The 26,012-nt window shown below is 40.5% G+C and overlaps 1 protein-coding gene and 1 long non-coding RNA gene across 5 annotated transcripts in view; one reads left to right on the top strand and one right to left on the bottom strand.

The window, feature by feature from the left end:
* The window catches only part of LOC308582959, a 30,711-nt gene extending 24,879 nt beyond the window's left edge, over window positions 1-5,832 (top strand). For all 3 annotated transcript variants that reach the window (XR_014005972.1, XR_014005973.1, XR_014005974.1), the window contains one exon: window positions 2,231-5,832. This is a non-coding gene — a long non-coding RNA (uncharacterized lncRNA). The remainder of the gene's footprint in view (window positions 1-2,230) is intronic.
* Window positions 5,833-8,166: 2,334 nt separating this feature from the next.
* LOC308582884 (serine/arginine-rich splicing factor 5-like) lies at window positions 8,167-25,434 on the bottom strand. 2 transcript variants are annotated; one of them, XM_081186436.1, is made up of 9 exons: window positions 25,283-25,434; window positions 24,834-24,891; window positions 24,108-24,244; window positions 20,411-20,481; window positions 18,699-18,791; window positions 16,712-16,784; window positions 10,885-10,958; window positions 10,373-10,483; window positions 8,167-9,633 (listed from the first exon to the last, which is right to left on the bottom strand). In XM_081186436.1, exons 3-9 carry the CDS (start codon window positions 24,231-24,233, stop codon window positions 9,384-9,386), a joined length of 798 nt encoding a protein of 265 aa, XP_081042562.1. In that variant the 5' UTR covers window positions 24,234-24,244; window positions 24,834-24,891; window positions 25,283-25,434; the 3' UTR covers window positions 8,167-9,383. The 2 variants fall into 2 exon arrangements, with proteins under 2 accessions (XP_081042562.1, XP_081042563.1); XM_081186437.1 differs by lacking the exon at window positions 25,283-25,434 and adding an exon at window positions 25,043-25,185.
* Window positions 25,435-26,012: the final 578 nt, after the last annotated feature.

Below are 26,012 nucleotides of genomic sequence, written 5' to 3'. Positions count from 1 at the left end.
AACTCAGTTCTCAGATTTGTTGTTGGCATCTGTCTGTCTCGGGAGACAATGGAAGAGTGTGCCTTCAGGGGTAAAACCAAATCATTGGGAGAGTTGCAGCATCTGCTGTAGAGACCAAATCAGGGAGAGACATGTTTTATTGCAGGTGGGGCAGATGAAGGCGTCCGATTTTGCTGCTACGGGTGCACCATGGCATTTTTGAGATACAGTGCTGATTATTTTAAATGTTACGATTATTTTATGAAGCCTCACTGCTGATCATTTTAGCAGATATCTCTAGTTAATGTACTCATCCTCTCTTCCTAAGCAGCAAGTTGGATGCCAGTTGAACAAAATGCATATTCCTTCCTTGCTACCCTCACTCCCTCTGGTCTTCTCCTGTATCAGATTTTAGATTGTAACCCTCCTTGCGGCACAACCGTAGAGCCTGCCCTGATTACTTAGGAAAGCACCACACACATTTTTGGCATTACATGAATAATATTGTGATCGTAATCTAACTTTATACTCTGCCCAGGTGATAAAACCAACATTTTCTACAAGCATCTCCTTTGGATCCTTGCTGTAGTTTCTTTTGTGTGTGTCTGTGTGGAGAGGATATTATGACAGGAGAGGAAGGATTGCATTGTTTGATGAGAACCGTTAACAGCCTTTTATTGTATTTTATGGTTCTGGTTTGTAAGGAAGGGTGAGGTATGAAGATTTTAATTCTTGCCACCACCCCCTTTTTTAAAAAAGAAAGAAATCCTGCGCCTGAGGGCATTTCCAACTCCCAAACGTTTGAAAGTTCTTTCCCCTAAGGAGCCTAGCCCTGCCTGCACAAATCTTTGAAGATGTTGCACTGTGCTCAGCAGCTGTTTCCATATTTTCAGTTAATAACAGTCAGTTTCTTTGCAAGCTGTTGCTCTGGAAGCTACCATTCATGTTCCCCTATTCTCCCTCTGCCCTGCACTCCTGCAAATTCCTTCAATCCACCCACTCTCCATTGCATTGTCAAGCTCAGGAGGGGGAAGAAGCGACTCTCACAACCATCACGGCAGTTTATAATTATGTCCCGGAAACAAGAGAGACAAAAACGGTTTGATTTTCTCCTTTCAGCTGATACCCTCCTACATCGGTCTTGACTTACCTTTCACATCTGCTTGGATCACAGCGGCCATGAATATTATTGACTTTTACTGTGACAAGATGCAAGTGGGGAGATCTGAATAAGATCCTTAAGGAAGGGGCCTGCTTGTTGGGTTGCTGTACAGCCTGGTGCAAAGGAGTTTAATTCCATACCAGGCTACTGCTTGCTTGCCTAAAGATAGTGCATCACTGCCACCACCAGGGGTCCTGTTAACATACAGGCCTCTGAGCCTGCAAGACAGTGACTTTCCCCAAACCACTCACATACCCTCCAACATTCCTCAGATGGAAATAGGGACTTTTGTCATGCACACATGATCCTCCTCGACCCTCCGTTTTTTGTAAAACAACAAAAACGAGCATTTTCACCACCACTACTCCACTGGAACGCACACCTTCCACTGTCTTGAAAAAGCCCATTAATCCATATTCTATTCTATTCTATTCTATTCTATTCTATTCTATTCTATTCTATTCTATTCTATTCTATTCTATTGTAGATTTACAAAAAGAAAATCACACACTAATAAATACATTTTAGAAAGGGGCAAGATTAGACGTGGACACACAAATAATTTTAAAAAAAAAAATCAAGACTCCTTGCACTCTCCTCCGCTCCCCCTTTCTTTGCACCCAGGGCAGCCCTTGCCCATGTCTGCATCTTGGAGCCAAGTGGGGCTGGGTCTCAGTGGTGGCTGCCTTTTCTTCTCCTCCTCACCCACTCTCCAGCACCTGCTATGAGCTGCCTGATGGAGGAGGCCAGCAGTGGTGGCCATGGAGAAGAAATGGGATGCCCCCTCACAGCCGCCGCCGTTGAGGACAAGCACCCACTCATCCTCCCCAAGCTCAGCACTCGTGGTGGTGAAATAGGACATTCCAGGATCAAATCAGAAGCTGGGATGGTTTTCATCATTCTGGGACTGTCCCTGGAAAACAGGGACACTTGGAGGGTATGCACTCATGATTTCATATTTGAGTAACAACGTGAACTTTGATTTCTGAGTTCAATGCTAAATTCTTTAGCCACTAATCCATGCTGGCAGTAATACTTCTTTCTAACCAATCTCTAAAGGGTGCTTTTTTCTTTTCTCGTGCATTTCAGTCCGTTTGTTGGAAACTTATTGGTTGCAGTTCCAGGATCTGCTGGTTCAGCTCTTCCAACACGTCATTCCATCAGGACACCTAGTGACCTGTTTAATCTCCAGCTCTTCCCTTCTGACTTCTTGTAAATGATTTATCAGCTGGCGTGGATCCCTGTTTGCTTAAGGAGGCGTGTAGTGACCTCTAGCATGGCCTGTGTACAAAGATGCAAACAGCATCTTTGATTGTGAACTTTTATACAACAAGCAGAAGGCCACCTCATGGTAAGGGCTAGAAGTGAAAGCGGACCTCTATGTGGAGCCTCAAGTGGTATTAGCACTATAAACAGGGAGTTGTTGTACAACACTAGTCTTTGGAATGACTAGTTCATCATTGACAACATCTCAAATGCACCAAGAAAGAAATAACCAGGAATGGCAGGAGCGCGGGGGGGGGGGGGGGGCAATGGAGAGGACAATCTTTGAACAAAATTGACCTGGACATGTAACACATATTTAAATGCAGTCTACACCAGGTCAGATTTTAGAAACGTTGATCAGAAAAGATCATTGGGGGGGGGGGGCGAAAGGAGAATAAAAATAATTTTATCAGTGACTGAAAAATAGAGAGATGGTTTGACTGGGGAAATTAGGATATTTATCATCACCATGTGGCAGAGAGATGGCCAGAACTCTGCAGCGACTCAAATTCTTTAATGTATTAAAAAGCAATTACAGTAAATTAAAAAGCAATATAGTTATACAAATTAAAACACTAAAATGGACAATAAATTAAAACTACTATAATTGAAACTATAGTAGTTTCAGAACAGAACAGCTGTGTTAAGTTAAATAATAATCTGGTGCCCAAATGAATTCACAGAAAATGCCTCCTGGATTTGCTTGGGGAGGGAATTCCAAAACTGTGGAACCCACCAAAAAGCCTCCTGGAGGAAGGCATATTATTATCTCAAGGGCAGGCACTTAAATGGGAATACCTTATAACATGCTAATGATGTCCCTTATGACTGTTTGGCCCCATAACACTATAAGGGCAAAAAGGAGCTCTGGTGTATGTATGTATGTATGAATAATAAATACCGGTAAATAAATTATTAAAAATACATTAAAACATCAGTCATTAAAAGCTTCCCTAAACAGGGCTGCCTATAGATGTCTTCTAAATGTCATACTGTATAGTTGTTTATTTCCTTCACATCTGAAGGGAGGACGTTCCACGGGGCAGGTGCCACTACCGAGAAGGCCCTCTGCCTGGTTCCCTGTAACTTCACTTCTCACAATGAGGGAACTGCCAGAAGGCCCTCGGAGCTGGACCTCAGTGTCCGGGCAGAACAATGGGGGTGCAGACGCTCCTTCAGGTATACATAGCCAAGATGGAAGGCAGATTTGGAAGTATCATAAAAGAGGTCGCTGAGGGTCTGAGAAGGACAGAGAGGGAGAAGAGAATGTGAGGAGAGTAGTTATTAGCTAGAGTGAGGTAATTTATATGCAGTGATTCTGAATGGGTGGAACCAGGCAGATGTGTCAAATTCCCCAAGGTAGACTACTTAACCCAATTATCTTCATTTTATAAATGTCTATATACACATTCTAATTGCGTGCTATCATTTAGAAATCTTGACTGCTATTCTGATTTTGCTGTGGCACTGTAATGAAAACACAAGCATTTCTTAGGCAAGGCCCCTTAAGATTTGATCAGCAATGGGGCAGAACGCTGATGCAGAAAGTTTAAGCCAGGAGTAGCCAACATTATGTCCTCCAAATGTTGTTGGGACTACAACTCCCATCAGCCTCCCTTCCAACTTGTGGATTATATGAACATCAGGAGGGCTTCATATTGGCTACCCCTGGTTTAAGCTATGGGCTTGGCTATTTTGTTATCTAACCCCAGCTGTACTCAGCTCATCCCAGGCTATCAAAAGGGAATCCTAAGAGCTGCTTAACACATTTTGAAATGATAATATCAAATAGGCTTACCTTGTCTAATCAGTTTCACATGATTACTCTTTCTTTCCTTGATTTCAACATAACAGAAAGAGAGTGATAGGGTTGAAAACTTAGAAGCTTATGTGGTGTGGCATATACAGGTTGGATGAGGGCACATCCGAAAGAAATATTTGTCACATTAAATTGATGAGGTCAAGCAGTCTCCTCCAATCTCCAAGGACCCTCAGTTCTATAACCATGTTTCCTGGGACGAATGGGGTGTTGAAGTCCAAAATCTGTACCGTTTAATCTATACTGTTTTATTTTTGTTTAGAACTCTTTTACTTGTGTTTATTGTATATTGTTGTAATCTACCCGTGAGAGACAAGTAATAAATTTATAAATACACACAAACACACACACTCATTTAGAGAGTGCCAGGTTAGTGTAAGATTATTGTTGTTGTTGTTTATTTATATTGATTTATTGGTTTGTTTGTGGCTTGTATAGAATATTTTGTTTTTTAATGTTTGATGTTTTGTTGTGTTTTTATATATGTTGTAAGCCGCCTAGAGTGGCTGGGGAAACCCAGCTAGATAAATTTTTAAAATATTATTACGGTATTATTATGAGGAATAACAATATTGTGGTAAGTTTATTGCCTCAGAAAGCAATGTCTGGATGGCCTTGACTAAAAGTAACCAGTTCCCCCAGTTGAACTCTGTTCTGCAGAGAACTTTCTGGCCTCTTTCTTGCATGCTAGAATCAGGGGTACTTCCATACCTAATGTAGCAGTGCTTTAATGTAGCTGCAAAGCCAAGGATGGGATTACTAAATCAACAGATTATATACATTCCACATCTTCATAACTTCTGGTTGACCAGCATGGCCATAAACATAGGAAGGAACCCAGTCTGAAAAGCAGGGCACCTTGAATTCCTTATAAGAAGGGCAGGACTTAAATGTGGTTAAAGTGTTATGTTGATAATAGAAAATTTAGAGAATCCCACTGCTCCTGCCATCAGAGATCATTATGAGACTCTAACATTGAGATGGCTTGCCGTAGCACAGGGTTTACCTTGCCTGGGCCGGTTCACTCCAGCGGAGATCCCTCAGAGGGCCAGATTGCTCTCATGTGCGCGCGCCCGCGATTTCCGGCGTCATGGAAGTGAGTCCCTGTGCCACGCTGGTTTAGCGCAGTCTGCGGGGACTCGCCAAGCAGGCGGCTCAGTTTGGGGGCAGCTCATGGGCCGGTTAAACGACCCCTGTGGGCCGCTTGTGGCCCATGGGCCTTAGGTTGCCTACCCCTGCCATAGCATATGTAAAAGTTTTCAATTTTTTCCTGCGTTTCTAGCCCAAAGGGAAAGCTGTTTTAATATAGGTTTTCCTTCATTTATATTAATGTGATTTAATTTCAGCAGAAATCACTGCTTTTATGAAAGAGGAAGATTGTATTGATATTATCGTTTACATATACCTTGGCTTCCTATTCTGCATTGTTATAGTAAAATATGCAAATCAGTTTCCCTGCAGCATGGGCTTATAAACCAAAGATACATGTAAACAAATATGCATTGAGGTAAGGGAAGCCAGTCTTGTGAAGTACAAACAGCAAATTCATTCATGCTTAGAGTTAAGTTGCTTCAAGCAGTTTGCTGCCTTAATCTAAGAAGCAAGCAAGCCCGTTACCTGTTGTAGCAAATCTTCAACAGGAGACTTAAAAGAGAAGACCTGTTTGGAAAGCAAGGATAAATATCAAGCCAAATGACTGAACAAAACGATTTGAAAGACTTGGGACTGGGTAGAAATACATTTCAGCCAGGACAGATTCAAGTAATTCAAGACATGGCTTGCAGGGTCAGGACAAGGTGAGGCAAGAATTGTATTACGAGTCAACCACAGCAGGAAAAGAGGGAGAGCTCCTGAGAAATTGTCAAAGCTCATTGCTGTGGGATATTGCCCAGTGGTTTAAACTTATGACCAAATACTCAGAGAGCTTCCGCGACAGAACGTTCTAGGGAGTAGCTGGGCCACAGATAGGAAGCTGAGCACAATCAAGAGGATGCCATACTGAAGAAAGCAACAAGTCCCAGCCACCCTAACATCGCACATGCAGAGCTGGATTAAGAAACTTGTTTTTAGTACTCTAGCAAATCCTTTATGACCTAGAACAAACCATCAGACAACAACCTTACACTGACCTATGAGGAGTGAAGGTGTGGCAATTTCACCACTGCAGTTCCCACCACTGAATTTCAGATAAGCCACAGCCTTAATTACATTCAAACAGAAAAGCTTCTCTGAGCATTGGAGAGGCAAGACTCTGCCCCAGATCCCAACAGTGTTGTGTGAAGTGCTTTAGTTTGGGAACTGCATTTACACAATTAACGCCATGTCTAATTATGTCTAATTTAGGTCCAAGACCAGTCAAACTACATTATATATGCCTTTCTCACAGTGCGTTACTTGGAAGGGAGCTCTACTGAACTCAGCAGGACTTGGGTCAAAGTACGTTTGCTAGAATCCTACACTTGGAAGCAAGTCCCATTGAACTTGGTTACTGATGAACTTTGGAGTCAACACAAACAGAACCAGGCTGTATGTGCACATGTACAAATATATAGTGCAGCAGTCCAGCCAAAGTTAAGCATGTGGCTAATTCTCCTATTGCCATCCATGGGACCTGACTTTGGGTCATTTTTTAAAACGCTTGTAACAGAACTGGTGAACTTTACAGCCTGCATGCTATTTTTAAAGAGTTATAGCAATAGTGATCAGTCAGCTGCAGCATGAACGCCATCTAGTGACTGAAATGTGCCTTTAGATTTCACCCAAACAAAACTGATTTTCACTCAGGCCTTTCATATTAATGGTTTATTTGCCACTTACTCCCAAAACAGCTTTCTATAAAAACCATCCATTACTTCTTGCATTTTTACCTCCTCTCTAAATTTTATATATACATATAAGATTCCAGGATTCTAGGTGCTTGATATATATCTGAAACCTAAACCCAACTCTGGATTTATGTACCTAAATCTGGGCCAAAAGAATTGCCTAGAAAAAAAATCAAGAGCATCCCCTAGTGGTGTAAATTGTTCAGCACGGCTTCCCCTCAGTGCAAACCTCCCACTCCTAGGTGGAAAATCAGCCTTATTGCTGTTTTTAACAAAATAAGCTGTCAGCTTTGGTAACTGAAATCCACACAATTGCTTTACTGAAAAGAAGTGCAAGGCCTGCACAGATTTACAAAGCAAGTATTCAAACTAAAAGTTGTAGAAGTTTGAGAAAGGTGTGCGTATCATAGGTATGTTGAAAGAAGGCCTCAACTCAATTAGGAGTCCACTGGGAACACCACTGAATCCTCAAAATGAAGGCATCAGACATTATGAGCAGCTACCTCAACTCAGTTTCCAGGTTGGGAATGGAATTAAACAACCCCCCTTGCTGATCTTAGGTACAGTGGAGAAAAGAAAGAGGTACCCCCATCTTTTTTCCTGTTAATAGTAGCAGCGTGCATATCAATTTCCAATAAGAAAATGACACCAATGAAAACAGTTAACCCATACACAAAGTGCTTTTGAAAGGTAAGAGAGAGATGTCACGATGCATTCACTAGCTCATGTGTTACATGCAGAAGTCTATAGCCATAAACAGATACTGGTAAAAAATGTGTTTCCTGTAGTGTGTATAACAAACAGAGCATTTTAAAAAAAGTTAATCTTGGAGTGTTATGGGTATTAAGGCTGGGACTCAATTATTATAAGCAAGTATTTTTCTTACACAGATAAACACACCTCCCCTAATCTTTCGAAATTATTTAATCCAAGATAATGGAAATAAACACTGGAGAGGAGTAACTCTGTTTGGTAATGAGTCTGAACAATGATCCAACAAAGTAACATTTTATTATGTATCAATTTTATTGAAAATAAAACTGTTGCTAACAAAGAAAAAAGTTTACAAACGTAGCTTTAATGAGCAACACAGAAAGACCGCTGAAGCTGCAGTTAGCAGGGGAGAAACATTTATTGTATTTACTGTATCACACCAATACATTTAAACATTTTAGGGTTCAGTTTACAAATATTTGAAGCAGATTCCCTCATTTAGGTATGTGGAAGCCAGATAGTTTAGTGATCACAAAGTTGTTAAAGATTAACAGAGTACTACTTACTAACAAAAACAAAATCATGTTTTGTAAACCTAAGGAAAATGCCCCTTTACACTTTAGCATTAATAAATTCACATTACATGAAGCTTGACTGGAAATTTGTTTTGACAGTTTGAAAATAACCTTCCCCTATTAAATTCGACAATTTACTGCTTCTGATACTACATGTACCTGCAGTATTTAAGTGTCACACTCTGGTCGCTCTCTTTGTAATATTAAAATAAAAACTTCAGTAAAACTGGTGTATTTGTATTTCACAAAGGTTATCTCTGTAAAACAATGCCTTTGCAAGACTGCCAGGTTAAATACTCTAAGTTGCTGCATTAAAGTATCTGTTATGTTTTGATTTTTTATATCATGAAGTGGGTTATGAAACTTTGTACCCTGTCCAGATAAAATTTGGTGTGGAAGATGTACTTCTTGACTAGACCTTACTCTAAAGTAGCATTAAAAATTTCACAGCAGCATCTGCTTAACCAGATAACACATTAAAACACATTCCCTGGCTTGCTACTTTAAATGTAAATACTCGTTAAGAATAAGGAAAAATTATTCCTTCACAATTCAGATACCCACCTGTGCACTACTAAAGGATAACTGTATATTGGGAAGTTGCATGGGACTTTTCAAAACAGCATGTTAATAGACAGCTGAACTATCCATGGTGATTTACTCAATGTTAACTAGAAGATAGTCTATGTGCAAACAAGAAGCACAGCCAAAGGACTCTGAAAAGTGGCACCACAGTCCATGTCTTAAATTTATCATATTCAACAATAAGGACAAAACTCCCATATGTGTACTGCTTGAGTCAGTAAGGCTTCACCTAGAGAAGTACATAGTACATGTGGGTAATTATAATTTGCCGATTTAAATTGCTTTTATTATTGGTTACAATTTATCTAACTCTATAAAGAGGGCAAGTTTACATACTCTCTTCAGAGGTCTATGCTCACCTGATGAATTGTCCCTCCCCCCACCCCCATTTGCATCTTATTCAGGCTTGTAGAAAATTTGACTTAGAAATGAAATATTTATACACCTCTCAAAATACCTTAACTGCGGCTTTCAGCAGAGCTCGACCTAGAGCGAGACCTTTTCTTGGCTGGGGGAGGAGATGGAGAGGAATTTTGCGGGCCAGAGTGGTGGTTTTTCTCTGAGCCCTTCCTTTCAGGTGTGCGGCTTCGAGAGCCCCTCTTTTCAGGGGTACGGCTTCGAGAACGAGACTTGCTTGTTGACTTGGAAGATCTTGCAGATCTAGACTTGCTGCGAGATCTTGAATAACTCCGTGAACGGGATCTGCTTCTGATAAAGATTGAACAGATCTTATGACAGTCTATATCCAGTATTCATATTCATAAATAAATTTTTTTGTACCCAGTCTTGCATATTCCTACTACACAACTAGGTCTTCTTTTAAAATGCCATCTATAGTGGTATTTCTCCTCTAACTTTAGAGAAACATGGAACCTTTGATTTCTGTTCATCCAACAGGCAATGTTGCAGCCCAAAGTATCTTTTTCACCCTGACTCCCTCTCATACTTAAATGTCTACAAAAATCTTGAGAATTTTAAGGCTCTTTTTTGATCCCTATCTCAGTACCACTGTACAGTAAACAAGCTTGCTTGGTGTAGAAAGCAGGCATAATACAGATCCCTCAGCCTGTACTCCATTTTCTCTAATTCTAATTTCTCTAACTACATACACTGGGGTCGCCAAGGTGGTGTCCTCCATCTCCCTTTCCTGCCAATTGACCATGCTGGCTTATGGGAGTCTAGCAAACCTGGGGAGGGGATCACTCTGGCTATCTCCATAAAGTTATAAAATTTAGAAATTATTTGTTTATACCAAGTGTTGTCACCCTGCATTTTTTGTCACTACCTGTGGCTCCCATCATGGAAATACCTGGGCAGAGATCCAGTTCAATCGTACCTTGAGAAGGTTTGGGGCAGCAACATTTTCCTAACATCTTGCTTCCCACCCCCTGCCCTGATTGCCATGTTTCTTGCCAAGTCCATCAGATCTTCATATATGGTGACATACCTGCGCCTTTTGCGATCTTCAATTAGCTTAATTCTGCGCCCATTCAACTCGCTGCCATCCAACTTGTCCAATGCACTCTTCATGTCACTGGATGATGCAAACTCCACCACACTGCACAGCCAAAACAAAATTGACATTTAAGTTCAAATATTATAGAGCTTATTTTCTACTTAGATTACTGAAGAGCAATGATCCTGCCCTCCTTCAATGCTCATATTCAAATTAACAGTGTTATAGTAAACGTTGGTGTGAATTTCCCAAACCCTTAATTTCAGATTGTGACATAAAGCTCCATGTACCTTCCTTAGAACTTCCACATGATCACTTATTCCTAGCCAAAGAGAATGTGGCATGGTTGCCTCGGCAACCAATCTGGAAATAGAAGTGCACAGGAGTATAGTGCTTCATTTTATTCTACTGATCCTGTGTAAGTTGCAACAACACTAACACCACTGTCATTGCGTTTGGAACCAATCAAGCTAACTACCTTGGGTGCAAAGTTCAAATCTTACCCTTCATTTGGATTGTTTCTGTGTGCATCTACAAAGGTAACTTCTCCAGCCTTTCTCATGAAGTCTTTCAAATCCTGCAGTAAAAGTCACAGTTCAGCTTAGAAAATGATGCATAGAACTAAAGAAATCGCGTTTAAACAGGTCTCCTTGTTATGGCTAACAATTATAGTAAACTCCCATATATTACAGCTATAATGAGAAAAATTAAGCTAATCACACTGCTCAGATATGGCAATATAACATACCATTTAAAGGATTACCACATATATTAACTATGTCACAAATGGTGTTATTAAATGCAAGCATTTGATCATAAATGAAGTCTCAGTTTACTTGTATATTAAAAGGTTTGCCTGCAAACATTCTTCCTCTTGTCTATACAAATTAAACACAAATGTCTTTATTAAGTTAATGCTAAGATTCTGTCACAAGCTGTCAAAAGGCAGAAGCACAACTTTTCTGCTTTCATCAGTTCGTGTCACAACCTCAGTGTTATTTTAACAGAGACTTGCATTTAATGTAATTGAGCTTGAGTCTATCTGCAACACTACACAACTAAGTGTTAAAGATATTTTAAAATAAGTTGTTTATGACTTATTTCTTAACCTTTACAAAGTGCCCCAAAGAATAGCTGACATTTTATAGCCATAGGCTACTTACCACAACATACCACAAGTGGTCAGATGATATAAGCAGGTACCTTAAGCAAAGAGTCGCTTGTCCAATAATTGCCTAGCAGACCAAGAGGAACTCCCTTACATGGGAGGGACAGAGGAATGGACCATAGCAATGTGCTTCAGGGAGATGTACCAGAGACCCTGAAAGCACTGGACACAGTCTCCGGAAGCGGCTCTAGAACCTGAGGTTGACCTGTGCTAGCCAATCGAGCTGTGGGCCAACCAAGATCTACATCGCCAAGATAGGTGTGTCATGGGTACCAAAGGGAAAACTCAGAACAGGCCAAGCCCTAGAAATTCAGCCACTAGGAACCCCAACCTCTTGGGTTCTTTCTCCTCCACACAAGAGAAACGAGGGCTAACCCAAAGCAAGGCTGTTAAAAGAGGTTCAAAATGAACTTGGTTAGATATATATTTGTGAAAAAAAATACAAACAAAAAGCCTAAAACTGAGCTACAGTTTACAGGATGCCTCAATTAATTTAGTGTTTAATAAAGTTCAATTTAGTTTTTACAAACTAACATGTGAATAAAACAGTCTGAAAACCTGAGCCTTTAACCTAACATGAAACAAGTTTAATAGCAGACATTTGATGGCAGGGTTCAATTCTACAACATACTGAGCACTCCAGCCCAAATTATGCTTGATATTTATGCATGCACACCCTCTAACATGTAAAATCCAGTGATGGTGAAATTTCTAATCACACAATGAGCACAAAAGTTTTGCGCATGCCAAGATCAGGGTACTCAGCATCTGTAGGATTGAACTCTCCCCAATACAAAGTTCACAACATACAATACAAAATGATGTTCACAATACTTCAAACTGATTATATCCACAGTAAATAGGAGACAAAGCCAAAAAACATTTTCATTAATCCTTATGCAATTCAATTAGCTTTGATAGTACAGGTGAATAAACCTATAAAGGCAGGCATCTAATTTTAAAAATACAACCATACCATGTATTTGAAATTTGATTTCTTGTCTATTGTAAGATTACGTACACTACAAACATCAAGCAAAATAGTCTGTACAGATGTTCATAGCTCAAATATGTTTCTTGAGAACTTAGTTAGAAGAACCTTAGATTAGAAGACTAAAGTAGCTTATAGCAACACCTTTCCACAGAAAGCCAAGGGATCTAGTTTCCTAGCTTTAGGCTTATGGAGACCTTGCAGCCATTAGGGGAAAATCAGCAGTAAAAACTATGTGCTATTAAAAGTTACTGGGATTCTAGATTTTGGAAGTCATAATCAATGAGGAAGAGATTGGAACACTTTTAAACACCAGAATGTGCTGGCCTTCAAAAGAAGATGTATGCACTCTCATCTTAAAGCTTGCTTGGTTGCATGCTAGGAACATGAGATGCTAGTTATTAAGTTTTGAACATCAGGACACAATCCAGCTCGACTTCAACCTTGCCTGCGCTACTGCTCCCACAGTTGTACACTTTTGCCACTTTTCGCTCTAAATTTAAAGGGCTAGTAAAAAGACACAGGACAGGCACTTATCTGAGGGCAACTGCTACAGTGAGCAGATGAGTATTAGTTTTCAAAATCCCACTAAGGTAGACAAGACAACCAGAAACTGATTTCAATGGACCTTGAAAACAGCTTTTCATTGATATGGGAAAGGATGCATTAAAAAGTGTTTCCTGTTACTATTCAAAGCTTATGGAAATGATGAAGCCAGGCATACATTATGTACTAGTTAGTGAAGGCAAAGAAATGGCCATGGAAGCAGCATGGCGAATTTTTTTTGTTTCTGATCACAACATTTGCCAGAATCTCCTCAGGATAAAGTCATGACGTTTTCAGAAAACATGTTTCTGTAAGCACTAAGTAACCTCTGAGATAAACCAATGCCTGCAATAATTTAGTGTTTCTCATACAAATGGTAATCTCACCTATCCCAAAAGCATATACAACTTTCCCATAAACCAGCAGGTAGTTTGTATCATGGCAGCAAAACAGATTTGAACAGAAAATGTTGCTTTGTGATGTAAAACCCTCAGGGGCAAAGTGATGACTTTTATGCTGTTCAGAACAGAAAAATACCTTGTTTGCTTGCCTTGCCTTAATTTGCTCCAAGGCCTGATTCATTCACTTGGATACAGCACCGTAGATGTTCAAAACAGAACCATACAGAAGTTGCTCCACTCAGCAAGATGTTGTGTGAAGTACCTTACTAAATGGTTCTGGCTATTTTTAATTTCACCTCTGCAGAGCCAGGCAAGGTTTGAAGTGCCTTCATACAAGCTGCTTTTCGTAAACAGCAGTCTAAAAGCAGCGATGGAAGTGCTATCACATCAGTGAACATCAGTGAATTTTCCATTAAATTAAGAACCACACCACATCATCATACACCCACCCACCAGGCAACATCAGTGTAGCTGTATTAGACATAGCCCACCAGAGCACATACATGCTGGTCTCAAATGACCTGATGAGCTTTCCCAAGGGCTGCAAATGATAATACAAGTATAGCATTTACCAACACCAGAAAGTGTACTGGGAAATTTTGTGAGATACAAGCCTCAGAATGAAGCGTCACAAAAGTGACATGCATTTATAACCAATGACAACTGAAACTTGGCTGGGACCAAATAAATGAAAGACTATTCATAGTAGACAGATGGAACCTTCATGTTTAGAGACAGTATACTTTTGATATTGGGAATAAAATAAGTGTCTTTGCCTCTGAGAAATATATAAGCAGGGCATGAAGGTATCTGGCTGGCTTCTATTGGAAACTGAATACTCAGTGAGATGGCCTCTAGATACAATTGAGTAGTTCTTAAAAATAAGTGGCACTGGACTCATACCCAGGATTTTTCCCAGTGGGCCATTCCACACAGCTACTTGTAAAACAAATGCTACGTACCGGGACTCGCGTGTGTTCAACTCTCCTCCCTTTAGTTATTTCTTCCCATGCCTCTTGTATGAGTGAGAGAGACTGGTTCACATTTAGGCACTTAATAATAAATTGCCAGACAACAGGACCACCCAGTTATTTTATAAAACATTTCTAAAATGCAAAAAGGGATCTGTAATGCTGATCTATGGAAAAAGTCCTGTGTTGATATCAAAAGACTTCAGGATCATAAGTCAAATGACTGAAAAACTGGTACCCTATGCATCTCACGTTTTATACTTCTCTGTAGGTTGCCCTGCGCAACTTATTGGAAAGGCAGCAATTTTAATCCTGTCAAATTACACAAGTAGTTCAATATATGTATTTTGTTCTACAGTGGACTCAACTGTTGAGTTCTGTATTTCCACACAAATAGAGAACTCCAAATGCATACGCCAGGCTTCCCTTCATCACCCATGTGAACCTCTCCATCCTACACTAAGCTCTTCATTATTCTTACAGTTCACTACATCAGCTAACAAAGGCTAACTTGCCTCAAGTTTATTTCCTATATTAGTAAGCCCTGTTTCTTTACTTTCAGCTAAGGCTATTGTGCAGTATGCTAAATAGTTTGTTGCAATTATTCTCTTGACAGCTATCTTGCTCCTGAACTGTGCAATTATTTACCTGTTCCTACCCTTTCCTTCTTCCTTCGGGTTCCAAAGAAAGCCCTGTTCGACGAACACATGTTTAGAGCACTGTTAAAAAGCTAGGCATTCCCCATGTTGAAATTTACAAATTAAAATGAAGACAAAACTGAGGTTAGGTAAAGTGACAAATCATGCACTGATGACAGTAGTGCTAAGATCAAGGTAATAATTGCCCCTCATTTAAGCACAACAGCAACTAGTCAAAAGGAAATTACAAGAGAACTCAGGACACCAGAATCAGTTTTTTGTGTGTTTTTTTTAAAAATAGTCTTCACTGTGGATGCAACCATTATACCCAGAAGTTAATAGGTGAAATATTGTTCAGGGCCTCAACAAATGTTAGCATACATGCAAGCCAAAGAGCAGAAAAGAAGTCTTTAGTTTGCAGATTCCTCCTTTGTAGGAAGTGATATACACATAGATATTATTAAAAATGAAGGCTACCATAACCTAATTTAAAGCAGATTATTAAGTTGACAATATGCTACTTGCCTAAACCTATTATAAATAAATCTAATAAAAATACATTCTATATTTAACACTACTTTACTGGCTCAATGAAATCTCATTTTTTGTTTCACAACTAAATATTTAGAATGAAAGGTATGTGAAGCAGCTGAAGATTTACTGGCTAATGATAACAGAAGCTGGTGTACTTTGAAGACTTGCTGCCTTGCTAAAGAGTAGAATCAAAATGAACTTCAGGGATTATTTGGTATAGCAAACCTGCCAGACTAAGTGCCACCTAGCAAATGATAGCAACTTTTTCCAGTATACACCTGGTAAAATACTTGAATAATCTTTACTCAAGATGGTATACATAGGCTTCTCCCTACCCAAGCACATCCACACTTGCATGGAAAACATGCCAGAAACAGCTGCCAGAAAGCTGAAATATTGAAAGTGAGGATTCATTTATCCAATTTCAGCATAAATATTTTGAATCTGCATGTGAAATTGGTGTTCTAAGACAAGGGTCCTGTGGGCACCTGAAAAGCAAACTAATTTGTGGCATGAAATTATGTTAGTCGTGTACCCCTTACAGTTAAGGAAGAGTAAAAAAGCATTCTTTGCAAGGAAACCAAACAGAGGCAATACTTAAATGTGAAGTTATGTATATGTTGAATGTTATTTAACACACACACTAGCTATGCAATGAAAGCCACAAACCTCTTTTAGAATTAAGTAATACATAAAATTTCCTGCGTTATGAACACAGAGTTCTTTTAACCATGCAGTCATTCTGTTCATTCTATTGAAGCCAGATACAAACTACAGACCTTCCCACTGAGACATGCCTTTAATTATGAAGATTATGTCTTAAAATAGATTTTTCACAATTCTTATTAGATGAGGATTATAGTTGTCCAAGAAACACTAATCAGCTCTTCAGTTTTAAAAATAAAAACATGCTGCTTAAATGCTGCATGTTTTTGGTATGCAAATCAAAGAACTTTAAGCCTGAGTTTTAATAAAAATGTTCTGACTGCTTTAGCTGCAAAGTTAAATTTTATGGTGTCTCCTTCAAGGGGACGACTTGTTTTTGAGAAGAAAGAAGTATTTAAGGTCAACTCCAACTCACCTGCCAGCTAACACGTGAAGAAAGATTCTCAACTATAAGCCTATGTTCAGTACGAAGAGGTGGTCCATACTGGCTACAAGAGAAACACATTTTTCCATTATTTGTTCATTTATACTTCATGCGGAAAATGAAAGTGCACTATGCTGGGACAGATTGCTTCACATTGCTCAGTAAACCAGAAAATGTTTTAGAAATTTGACTATGTTTTATTTAAATGAGGGGAAAGGCTACCGGGCAGTTGCTTATTGTCTGTAATAGGGAAGGCAAGTGGAATATATACACAAACTGCAAGACACACACTAAATGACTATGGGGCAGTTCACGCAAGTGTGTTCATCAGTCAATGACCTCCATGTGTGCAACAGCCAGCATATAAACAGCTTTCAAAGCTATCACCTAACATAACATTTTTCAAAGACCCTACATGCTGTGAACACACATCAAATGATGAACATACAGGCATGAATCACCCCAGGAGGATGAGGCTGTGGAGACTGCATGCTTACTACAGCACTATGGTACTTCAATAAGCTGTGGGAGCTGATGCACTATCTACCCAATTTTACATGAATAAAAGATCTGGCTTACTGTCATCAAACCCCAAAATATTATAAAGTGCTAGTATGAACAACTGGAGAACTGTACATTAGTTTGTTCAGGCTAGCTACCAAAATCCACTCCAAATGATGGCTCTTTTATATAATATGAAATTCAACCAACAACAAGTGCATCTTTTGGAAATTTAAGCAGAGGCAACTCCATTTCATTTGCATACCTCTAAATGCCCCACATTTTCAGAATATCCAGATCTTCAGAGCATTTAAAAGAAGTTCCAGAATCCCCCAACTGGAAGGCCGAGTCCCACTTTTCACTACTGGAAATAGTAGTCTCTTCTTGTCTGGCACCATGTGCCTGATGTCATGAACGTAACTACCATGCAAGATGCCCATGAACGTCAGTCACATATCCTACTTTAGTAAAGTTCACTTTTAGCCTCGACCTTGGATCACTCTTACTGCAGCAACATCACTGCACTAAAGAAAAGAGAATCTAAACAGCATACTTCAATATGCAAAATTAGTAGTTTCCAATGTGTTTGGTTTCTGTTTAGCACGAGAACGGCAAGAAGGCTGCCTCTGAATGAAATGCAAAAATGCAAATTTTACTTAAAAGCAATTATCAATACAGTGTCTAAACAATTTCATGAACAGATGTCTTAACAGCAGCTTGTAGTAGACACAGTGAAATAGTTTAATGTGAGAGAAACATATTTTAAAATACTATTTCCTCACATATACTGTCCGACATGCATCACAGAAATACATTCTATAATGACTGTGTATTTCAAACAAATATTGGCCTTATAGAGTCTTCTATATAGACATATTTGCTTTGTCGTAGGTTCTACTGACCTTGGAGCACAACTAACTTACACAAGTAGTTCTTGTCTATAGTCCCCTAGGCTCCCAGCCAAAGTTTAAGCAAAGAGGGGCACAGTCCATTAAGCACTAGTCACACAAAGCCCATTCCATTCAGTAAGACTTGTACAGGACCAAAGTACTACAGGCTGAAACCAAACTATAACAAACTCTGGCTGCTGGCATGAGAGTACACTACTTGTGCATCATAATTATATTAATGGGCATGAAAGCTATCAAGTGCTAAGCATACACCCACTAGGCAAGGTGCAGCAATAATTAATGACTTCAACAGCACACACCTCTCCTTCTTATAGTTGAAGGTGGTAGATGGAATTCAGCAATTTCAATGAAAAGATTGTTAGCATAAGATTCCTTGTATTGGTCTTACTAAAAAGGTAATGAAAGGTAGGGAAAATAACCACAGCTCATTAAGAACACCTTAAAATGTTATGCAGCTACCCCTAGAAATGTGAACTGTTAAGAATCCTGAGTGTATGGAGAATGTTCATAGTCTAAAATTAACTGTTTAACAAGTGACTTTGCAGTAAAAAGAACATATTTCTTACCTAGATCCACCCCCATAGGATTGGTAATAATTGAACCGTTGTGGGTATCTGCCTCTACCCCCTCTTCGGGCTCTGGCATGTTCAATTGTAACCCTTTAATATTAAATGAAAATGAAATATTAATATTAAATGAAAAATAGACATAGCTTCTTTAGCACATCAATCTTTTTCTACTGGAAACATACACAAAGCAAATAGGCATCTTCCTCCAAGCATTTCTATAAATGAAATGTAGCTATTTTGAGGTACTTGAAAACAGAAGCAAATATTTGTCTATTCAGACGTGTGTAACCAAAAAACCCTCTCATTTTTGCCAAATCTTAACTTCCTCATACATCCATCTATTGTACACAATTTAAGATGACTGAATATGAGAGAATCGCATATTTCTTCCAGCTTTTTAATTGCATTAGTTTGGGGGTTGACAGAGGCTAGCGAGAAGGCCAAAGCAACAGCTGTGCTTACCACCAACCCTGCATATACAAGGAGCTGGGTGGGGGTGGCAGGTGTTTTTCTCATTTCTGCTGGGGAATAAAGATGGTTAAGAAGCAGCAGGAGAGACACGCCTGATTCTTCTTAGCTTACCAAGTCTTTGCATACACAGGCAAGACTCCAATTCCCTCCCAAACTCTAATGCTTGCCTAGTCTGGAGGAGGAGGACATCTTGCACATGAAAATATCCCTATTTCTTACCTTCTCCAACCTGTAGTGCAAATGAGTTTAGGAAGAGTGTGCATATGCATGCACACTGCTGGGCATCTTGGCAAAGAGTTCCTGGCAAGTGAATTATGGATGCCTGTATTTCTTTAAAGTTTGCAATGTAGATTTAATACAAATACTAGAAAACTCAGTAAAACAGAAAAATCTTAGAATGACTTTATTTCTGAAATTACAATAGTAATTTTAGTCCAGTTGCTTTTGGTAAATTACACATGATGCCCAGGAATATAGTTTCATGGGGGAGAAAAGGATGTTGTGCAAATTAAGACTTGGCTTTTCTCATTGCAAAACTCCTCCCTTTTATCAAGAACTGACTCTAGAAGGTATTTAAAGACTGAGTTAAATGAATGAAGCTGCTGGTAGCTGTCAGCCATAAAACAAACCCAAAGATGTGCAGAGGTCAAACTACAACATATGGAAAACCAGTTCCACTCTTGAGAAAGTATTTTATTGAGTGCAAACTTTCCCCTTGCCTCTGTTGAAAAAATGAAATATATAACCTTTTAGTGTCTCAGTAAGGCATATATGTAGACTGAATAGGCATAGAAGATAGAAAGGGTAAGTTGCCCCTGACAAAACACTGTATATTTGGTAGGTTTACAAACTACACAAATTAGAATGCTCTGATCAATATAGGGAGTCAAATCTAGGATTAACAGATGTTAGTAATCTGCCAAAAACAAAGGAAGCCCTATTTCTTGTGAGGTCTCTTTTGTTAACAGTAGGCACCAGTTTTTCTGCTCTTCAGTTTCAAAGAAAGCAGTTGAAAAAGTAAGGCGGTAATCCTGCATCCTGATCTGCTACCAGCCTTCTGCGCCCACAAGCAGCACACTAGAGATTTTTAAAAAATCAAATGCAGCAGACCATCCAATTTACTTGCAGCAGACATAATTGCAATTTATCTGCAATTAGTTGTGTGCTTTGCAGGGGTTGGACTAGATGGCCCTCAGGGTCCCTTCCAACCCTACAATTCTACGATAATTAAAGATTACCTTTCATTACACAGTTCTTTACCATTCAGTTCATAAACAGCATCATCTGCATCTCTGTGATCCTCAAATTCCTAAGAAGGAAAAGAAGGAATGAATCATGTATTCAGTTCTTTAAGAGTGAAATCTTATTGCCCTAATAGGTGATTTTTTCCATTCCTTTTTCCAGCTTATTACAGTCATGACTCTGTAACACCGAGGACAATTAACAATGCTCTTCCAGATGGTCTCAATAAGTGGACTAGGCTATACATGCTCAGGTGGTTCTAAAGATGTATTGGACCCAACTTGTATATATCAGCACAAGAGTACTGAATATGTGAGAAAGTTAACAATAATTGTAAACCCTAACTTGGAAACTAATTAAAGGAGGGTCATCTCTCCCTAAACCAGCCTGCCCATGCTTGAAGTTCTGTGGAGTTCATTTTATGTGTTCCTCTGGCAGGAGATACTTTTCTGTGGCAACATGGCAATGGGTCTTGTCAGGAATGCCCTCCCCCCTGAGGTATAGAAGCTACTGACTCATTTCAATAACAAATTAAAACTTACCTACTTAACCATTAAATTTCTAAAACATCTATTTGCTTAGGCATTTGTGGAACATTAGTTCAGCTAGCCTACATGTGTCTGCTCTGTAGTCTAAAAGAAATATTTAAATATAGGGAAGGGTAGAAATATTTTAAATAAGAAAAACAATAAAACATAAAATAGAAGACCACCAACACCTAATACAGTAGAATGCTTGCCTCTACTATAATATCTCATGCCATTGTACAATGCAAGTTCATTATATAGGAATCTGCCAAATACAGGTGAAATGATGTGCTATTATGAGAATGGACTCATGATACAGGTTGACTGTGTCCAGCAGCATGCACGCCTATGCTGTCATGTCATGCTGTCAAATCACACAGGATGAGAAGTGGTTTAGTGATGAATTCCTATCAGTCTTCAGACCAAACAGCCTCACACAATATGCTACAGCTGCCTAACAGAGTGGTCTAGGACTACAAAAACACCTGATATTTTTCTATGCTTCCCACTTCATCCACCTATGCCTGAAGTTAATTGGCAAGCTTTGGAGAACTGTGCATTCTGCATAATGGCATGCAGGTTGAATAAAGCATTAGTTCTGCTGTTTGCTGCTGTGATTTAGACTTATGGTCAAAAGAAAATATGGGCAAATCTAGTGATGGAGATGGTGTAAGTCAAAAGAAAAATGACCACTCACCTGGGGCAAGTAAATATTGCCTCCAGGCAAGACAACCATGTCAGTGTTCCCACAAGAAGCCAGATTTGCTTATGATTCATGGTGAGCAAGAAATTTGGTGGTACATTAAGCCTGACTGCTTTTCCTGATGTGAGTGGAGAAGTAACCCATGAAGCTATAGATAGGCTTGGCTTTCTGTGATATCTAACTAGAGACCTTGGTTTGTAGTTCCCAAACAAGTCAGGATCTGCAAGCCAATAAAGGCTTGCAGTGATGCTGGCTTGTTTGGGAACAACAAATCAGGATCCCATATCTGAAGTCACAACAACTGCAGCTTCCTGGTTTTCCCTCTCTCTCTCATGTCAAGAGATAAGTGAAGTGGGAGACATCAGGCTGCAGGTACCAGCACAGTGCACATTCACAGTATACCATTATAATCCATCAACCCTTGCTTATTGTGATGGGTGAACGCAGCCTACGTATGCAACCTCCATAAGCAGCGTTCAAAACTCCCGTTGTTCTAGGCACGTTTTGCGACAGGGAATTTCATTAGTATGAGCAGTTTCTGAGATCTGGGCGCAGTGCTAAACCTAATATTTAAGATTAAAACTGCCGCTGCTGGCACTGAGGGCATGGGAGGAGAAAATCCTCCCTGCTGGACTTCCAAGAGATCAATACAGAAAAGCTGAGAGGTTCCACCTCAGCTGGCCTTACAGAAAGGCAGTTTTGCACTTTATAGCCTCAGATTGATTTAAATAGGTTTGGTTTAAGTAGTGCATTTTAAAGTGTTATCTACCTCACTCTCTCACAGTGATGCTTAAAATCGAAACCAATTTTGGAGTGGGATCATTGAAAGACAATGAAGTCTTAGGTTTGTGAACTGGACACTCAAGGTGGGTGTCTCTGCCATCAGTTGTATAGGCCTGTAATGTGTGCTAATTGTGGAGCCAAAAAGATTTATTTATATGAAGGAAAGGGGGTGTAGGAAGAATCCAGGGCTTGTCTGCAAAGTGGAAAGAAAGGAAGACCTTTTTCTGTCTCCCCACTTCCAGCCACTCTCTGAAGACTGGAGTGACCCAAATAAGAATATTAGGAGGGCGGGCAGGAAGTATAGCTTTGTTTTTTGCAGTCTTCAGATGAGGATAAAACCATCTGGAAAATGAATATATGATTTTTTTGCTGCAGTTCATTAATTTCCAGCTTTGTATAAAAAACACCTACCTAGACATTCTGTTGTGGTGCCCATAACCTTAGGCTTAAGGTGCCATTTAACTCCTAGCTTTCACATCTCAGTTTCTAACACTGTTCATGAGCTCTGAAGACCCCATCTGTGGGATTCAACTTCCTGCCTTGCAGAAAAGGGGAAATAACTAGATTTCTGCTCAGTTTACCTATCATTTTGGAGGTGGCACATGGAACTACTTCTCTCCCCTCCTGCATAGGAAAAACAGCTGCAAGCTAGGTTCCCTGTCTCCTGCTTGTTGAGTGGGGGAATAAAGTCACACATGCTGCCCCCAAAATGGAACTTTATCATCCTCTGTTTGGTAGGATGTGCACTAGTTGGGTGGACTTTTGTTCCCTATCTGTCTATTTCAGAGAGAGGAAGAAAGAATCCAAGTATCCTTTACCCCAGCTAGGCAGATGCAAAGGGGCAAGTTGCCTAGCAAGAGAAGAGAAAATGCAAGTCCCCACAGCCCCACTGAGTTTGCTTGGATAGGCAAATACAGAAAAGACGACTGCTGCTTTTCCTTCTGTGTTCCTCTCTCCTCTTGCTTGATAGCATGGGTCAGAAAGACGACACGAGTCCCACCAAACCTGTTGTGCTTCCCACCTAAGCAGAACTGGCTGGCTTCTTTCTCATTGAAAGAAGGATCACCTAATGGTTGCTGGAATTTCTGAATACTAAGAATCCCTCAAGATGTAAGTAATTTGTGTTCAGAGTATGCTCTCGTTTTGTACATGTAACAGAGAATTCCAGTACAAAAAGAGAACCACACAAACCTGGCTAGTTCACCTCTATTAAGAAAGCTGTCAGTTTTCCCCTTCCCTCCCCGACTTAAAACTTTGAGCGTTAACCAACCATCCTGAGTATTTACCTTAAGTTTAAGTTCCATATTTTTATTTTTCTTGCGAGTTTGGGGGAGGAAGGAAAATGTAATGGCAGCAGAGAGAAATGTTGGGTTGGAGGGAGAGGCTCAGGTGAGGGAACCATGGCATATACAACCTACGGCTATGATTAATTGCAAAGCTAATTTATTTCATTCTTACCTAAAAAGCAGCCTTCCATTTTACCATATTAGCAATTTCAAAGAGGAAGTTTGCACATATTAAGAGCCATTTACAGAAAGATCTAAAAGGTTAAAGAGAAGATGGAAGTTTAACATTTCTGATATTTTGCCTAATCAGATTTCCTGTGATTTGTATGTTACAATGTAACTGCCTACAGTCATCTAGATTGGGAGGAAAATATTTAAATACGCATATACCTACCACAAAACCAAAGCCGTTTTTCAGATTGATTTCACGTATACGGCCATATCCCTTGAAAAATTTCTCCACATCTCGCTCCCGAGCATGTGGACTTAGACGTCCAACGAAGACACGACAGCCACTCATTTTAGCCTAAGCTGCAAAAAAATTAAGTTTTTGTGTTCACGTTAGGTATTTTATTATATCAATACTAAAATTCAGTCCCACAGATGTTGGACAGAAGAGACAACTGAGGACAGTGTTTAAAACGTATTTCTTAAAACACTATATCACGCCAATATAGATGCAAACAACTTTAGAGTATAGTTTTATCACAAATGTACCCAATGCACACTCTCAAAACGTAGTCAAACATCCACTGCATAGAAATAAATAATTAAAACCATCTCTCACTTGGCGCCAACTCCCACTGGTGTTGGAGCATAGAAACCCTTCAAACTGAGCTCTTGTGTAACTCAAAAGCCACTACACTCCACCAAAAGAAGCTGGTAGTAGATAAGGCAACACCTTAGCAGATAACAAGTTTAAGATTCATGATGTTTCTGCATCAGAGGCCGTTCAGCCTCCTTTTCATGACATACCTACCAAAAAAAACAGGGGCGGGGGGCGGAATAATAAAGACATTTTCGCGTGCACACAAAAATATAAATGTCCAGAGAGAGAGATCGTGAGGAGGGTTAAAAACAAAAACAAATCTGCTCCTTCATCGCCCGTCTCAATCATTACCTTTTGAGTGGAAATGGATGAAAAGTTCGGCTGCTGAGATGCGCTTGCAAGGCCCGATCTGGAGGGATGCAAAAGCGGTTCGGGGGCAGAAGGCAGGGAGGGAAAGGGGAAGGGGAAAAGAACGAGAGTGTTAACGGCAGATGCTCGAGAGATGTGGAGACGAAGACGAGGGGGCGCCTGGGGGGGATGTGGGGAGAGGGAGTCCTCACCCGGGACCCAATGCAGGGAACGGGCGCCGCGCGGGGCCCAGGCAAGGCGGAGCTTCGGCCTCGCAGCCTGGCTCCGCTCCGTTTACCACAGCAGATAAAACGGAGCCCGCTGGCTCTTATTCCCCGACGCCACGGGCCGCCTCGCTCTCCCACCCGCCCCTGCTCCGGCTCGGCCCCTCTCCCGGGTGAGGAAAACCGCGCACTCGCCGGCGGTGCCAGCGTCCAGCTAAACTCGCTTACCTCCCGTGCGCGGACGCGACGCTCGCTTCAGTCCGCCAGAGAAAATGGCGGCGCTACTTCCCTGAGGAGGAGCCGCGGAGAAAGCGGCTGCGGCTGCGCAAAGCCCCCTTTCTCTCCAACCGGCTTGCGGACTGCGACTCCCAGAAGGCAACGCGCCAGAGGCCGCGGTTTGAACGCCTTTGCTGGACGCGAATGGAGGGTCCGCGGCCCCGCTTGGGAGTTGTAGGCAGCTGCCGTTGCGAAGGGGCCTCGTGGAGAGCGGGGGTTGGTAGAGAGGCAGGCCGGGAGGTGTTGTCCTTCCGAGTGAGAGAGCTTAGGCAATCGGCTCTCGCGAATGGCGATTGCGCCATTTCGGGACGTCAGTGCGGGCGTGGATACAAACCATGCTTCTCTGCCAGGCTAATTCATCCAGAGCAGCTGCCGGGCTCTCCTTGTGCAGTGTTTACGTATGCAAGCTAAGGTCCTTATCCTTCGCTGCTGTTGGGTGCTTTCAAGCCATAAAAAAAAAAAAAAAATGCTTACTTTGAATTCTTTCCTGCTGAAAGCCTGAGCTGTGTTTTCTTCCTGAAGTGATACAAAGGGCTTTTGTTTATAATACTGTAGCTATATAATTACCAGAGGCATGGCAGATTAATAAATAAATTGTTACTTGCCCCTAGCTCTTGGGGAAGGGGTGGGGGATGGGATTCTATATAGCTCTATATAACTATACCCTTTTAAAAAAGAAAAA

This window comes from Podarcis bocagei, assembly GCF_964188305.1.
Source record: "Podarcis bocagei genome assembly, chromosome: 1".
NCBI classification, from domain to species: Eukaryota; Metazoa; Chordata; class Lepidosauria; order Squamata; family Lacertidae; genus Podarcis; species Podarcis bocagei.
This window is presented reverse-complemented; position numbering and strand designations above follow the sequence as displayed.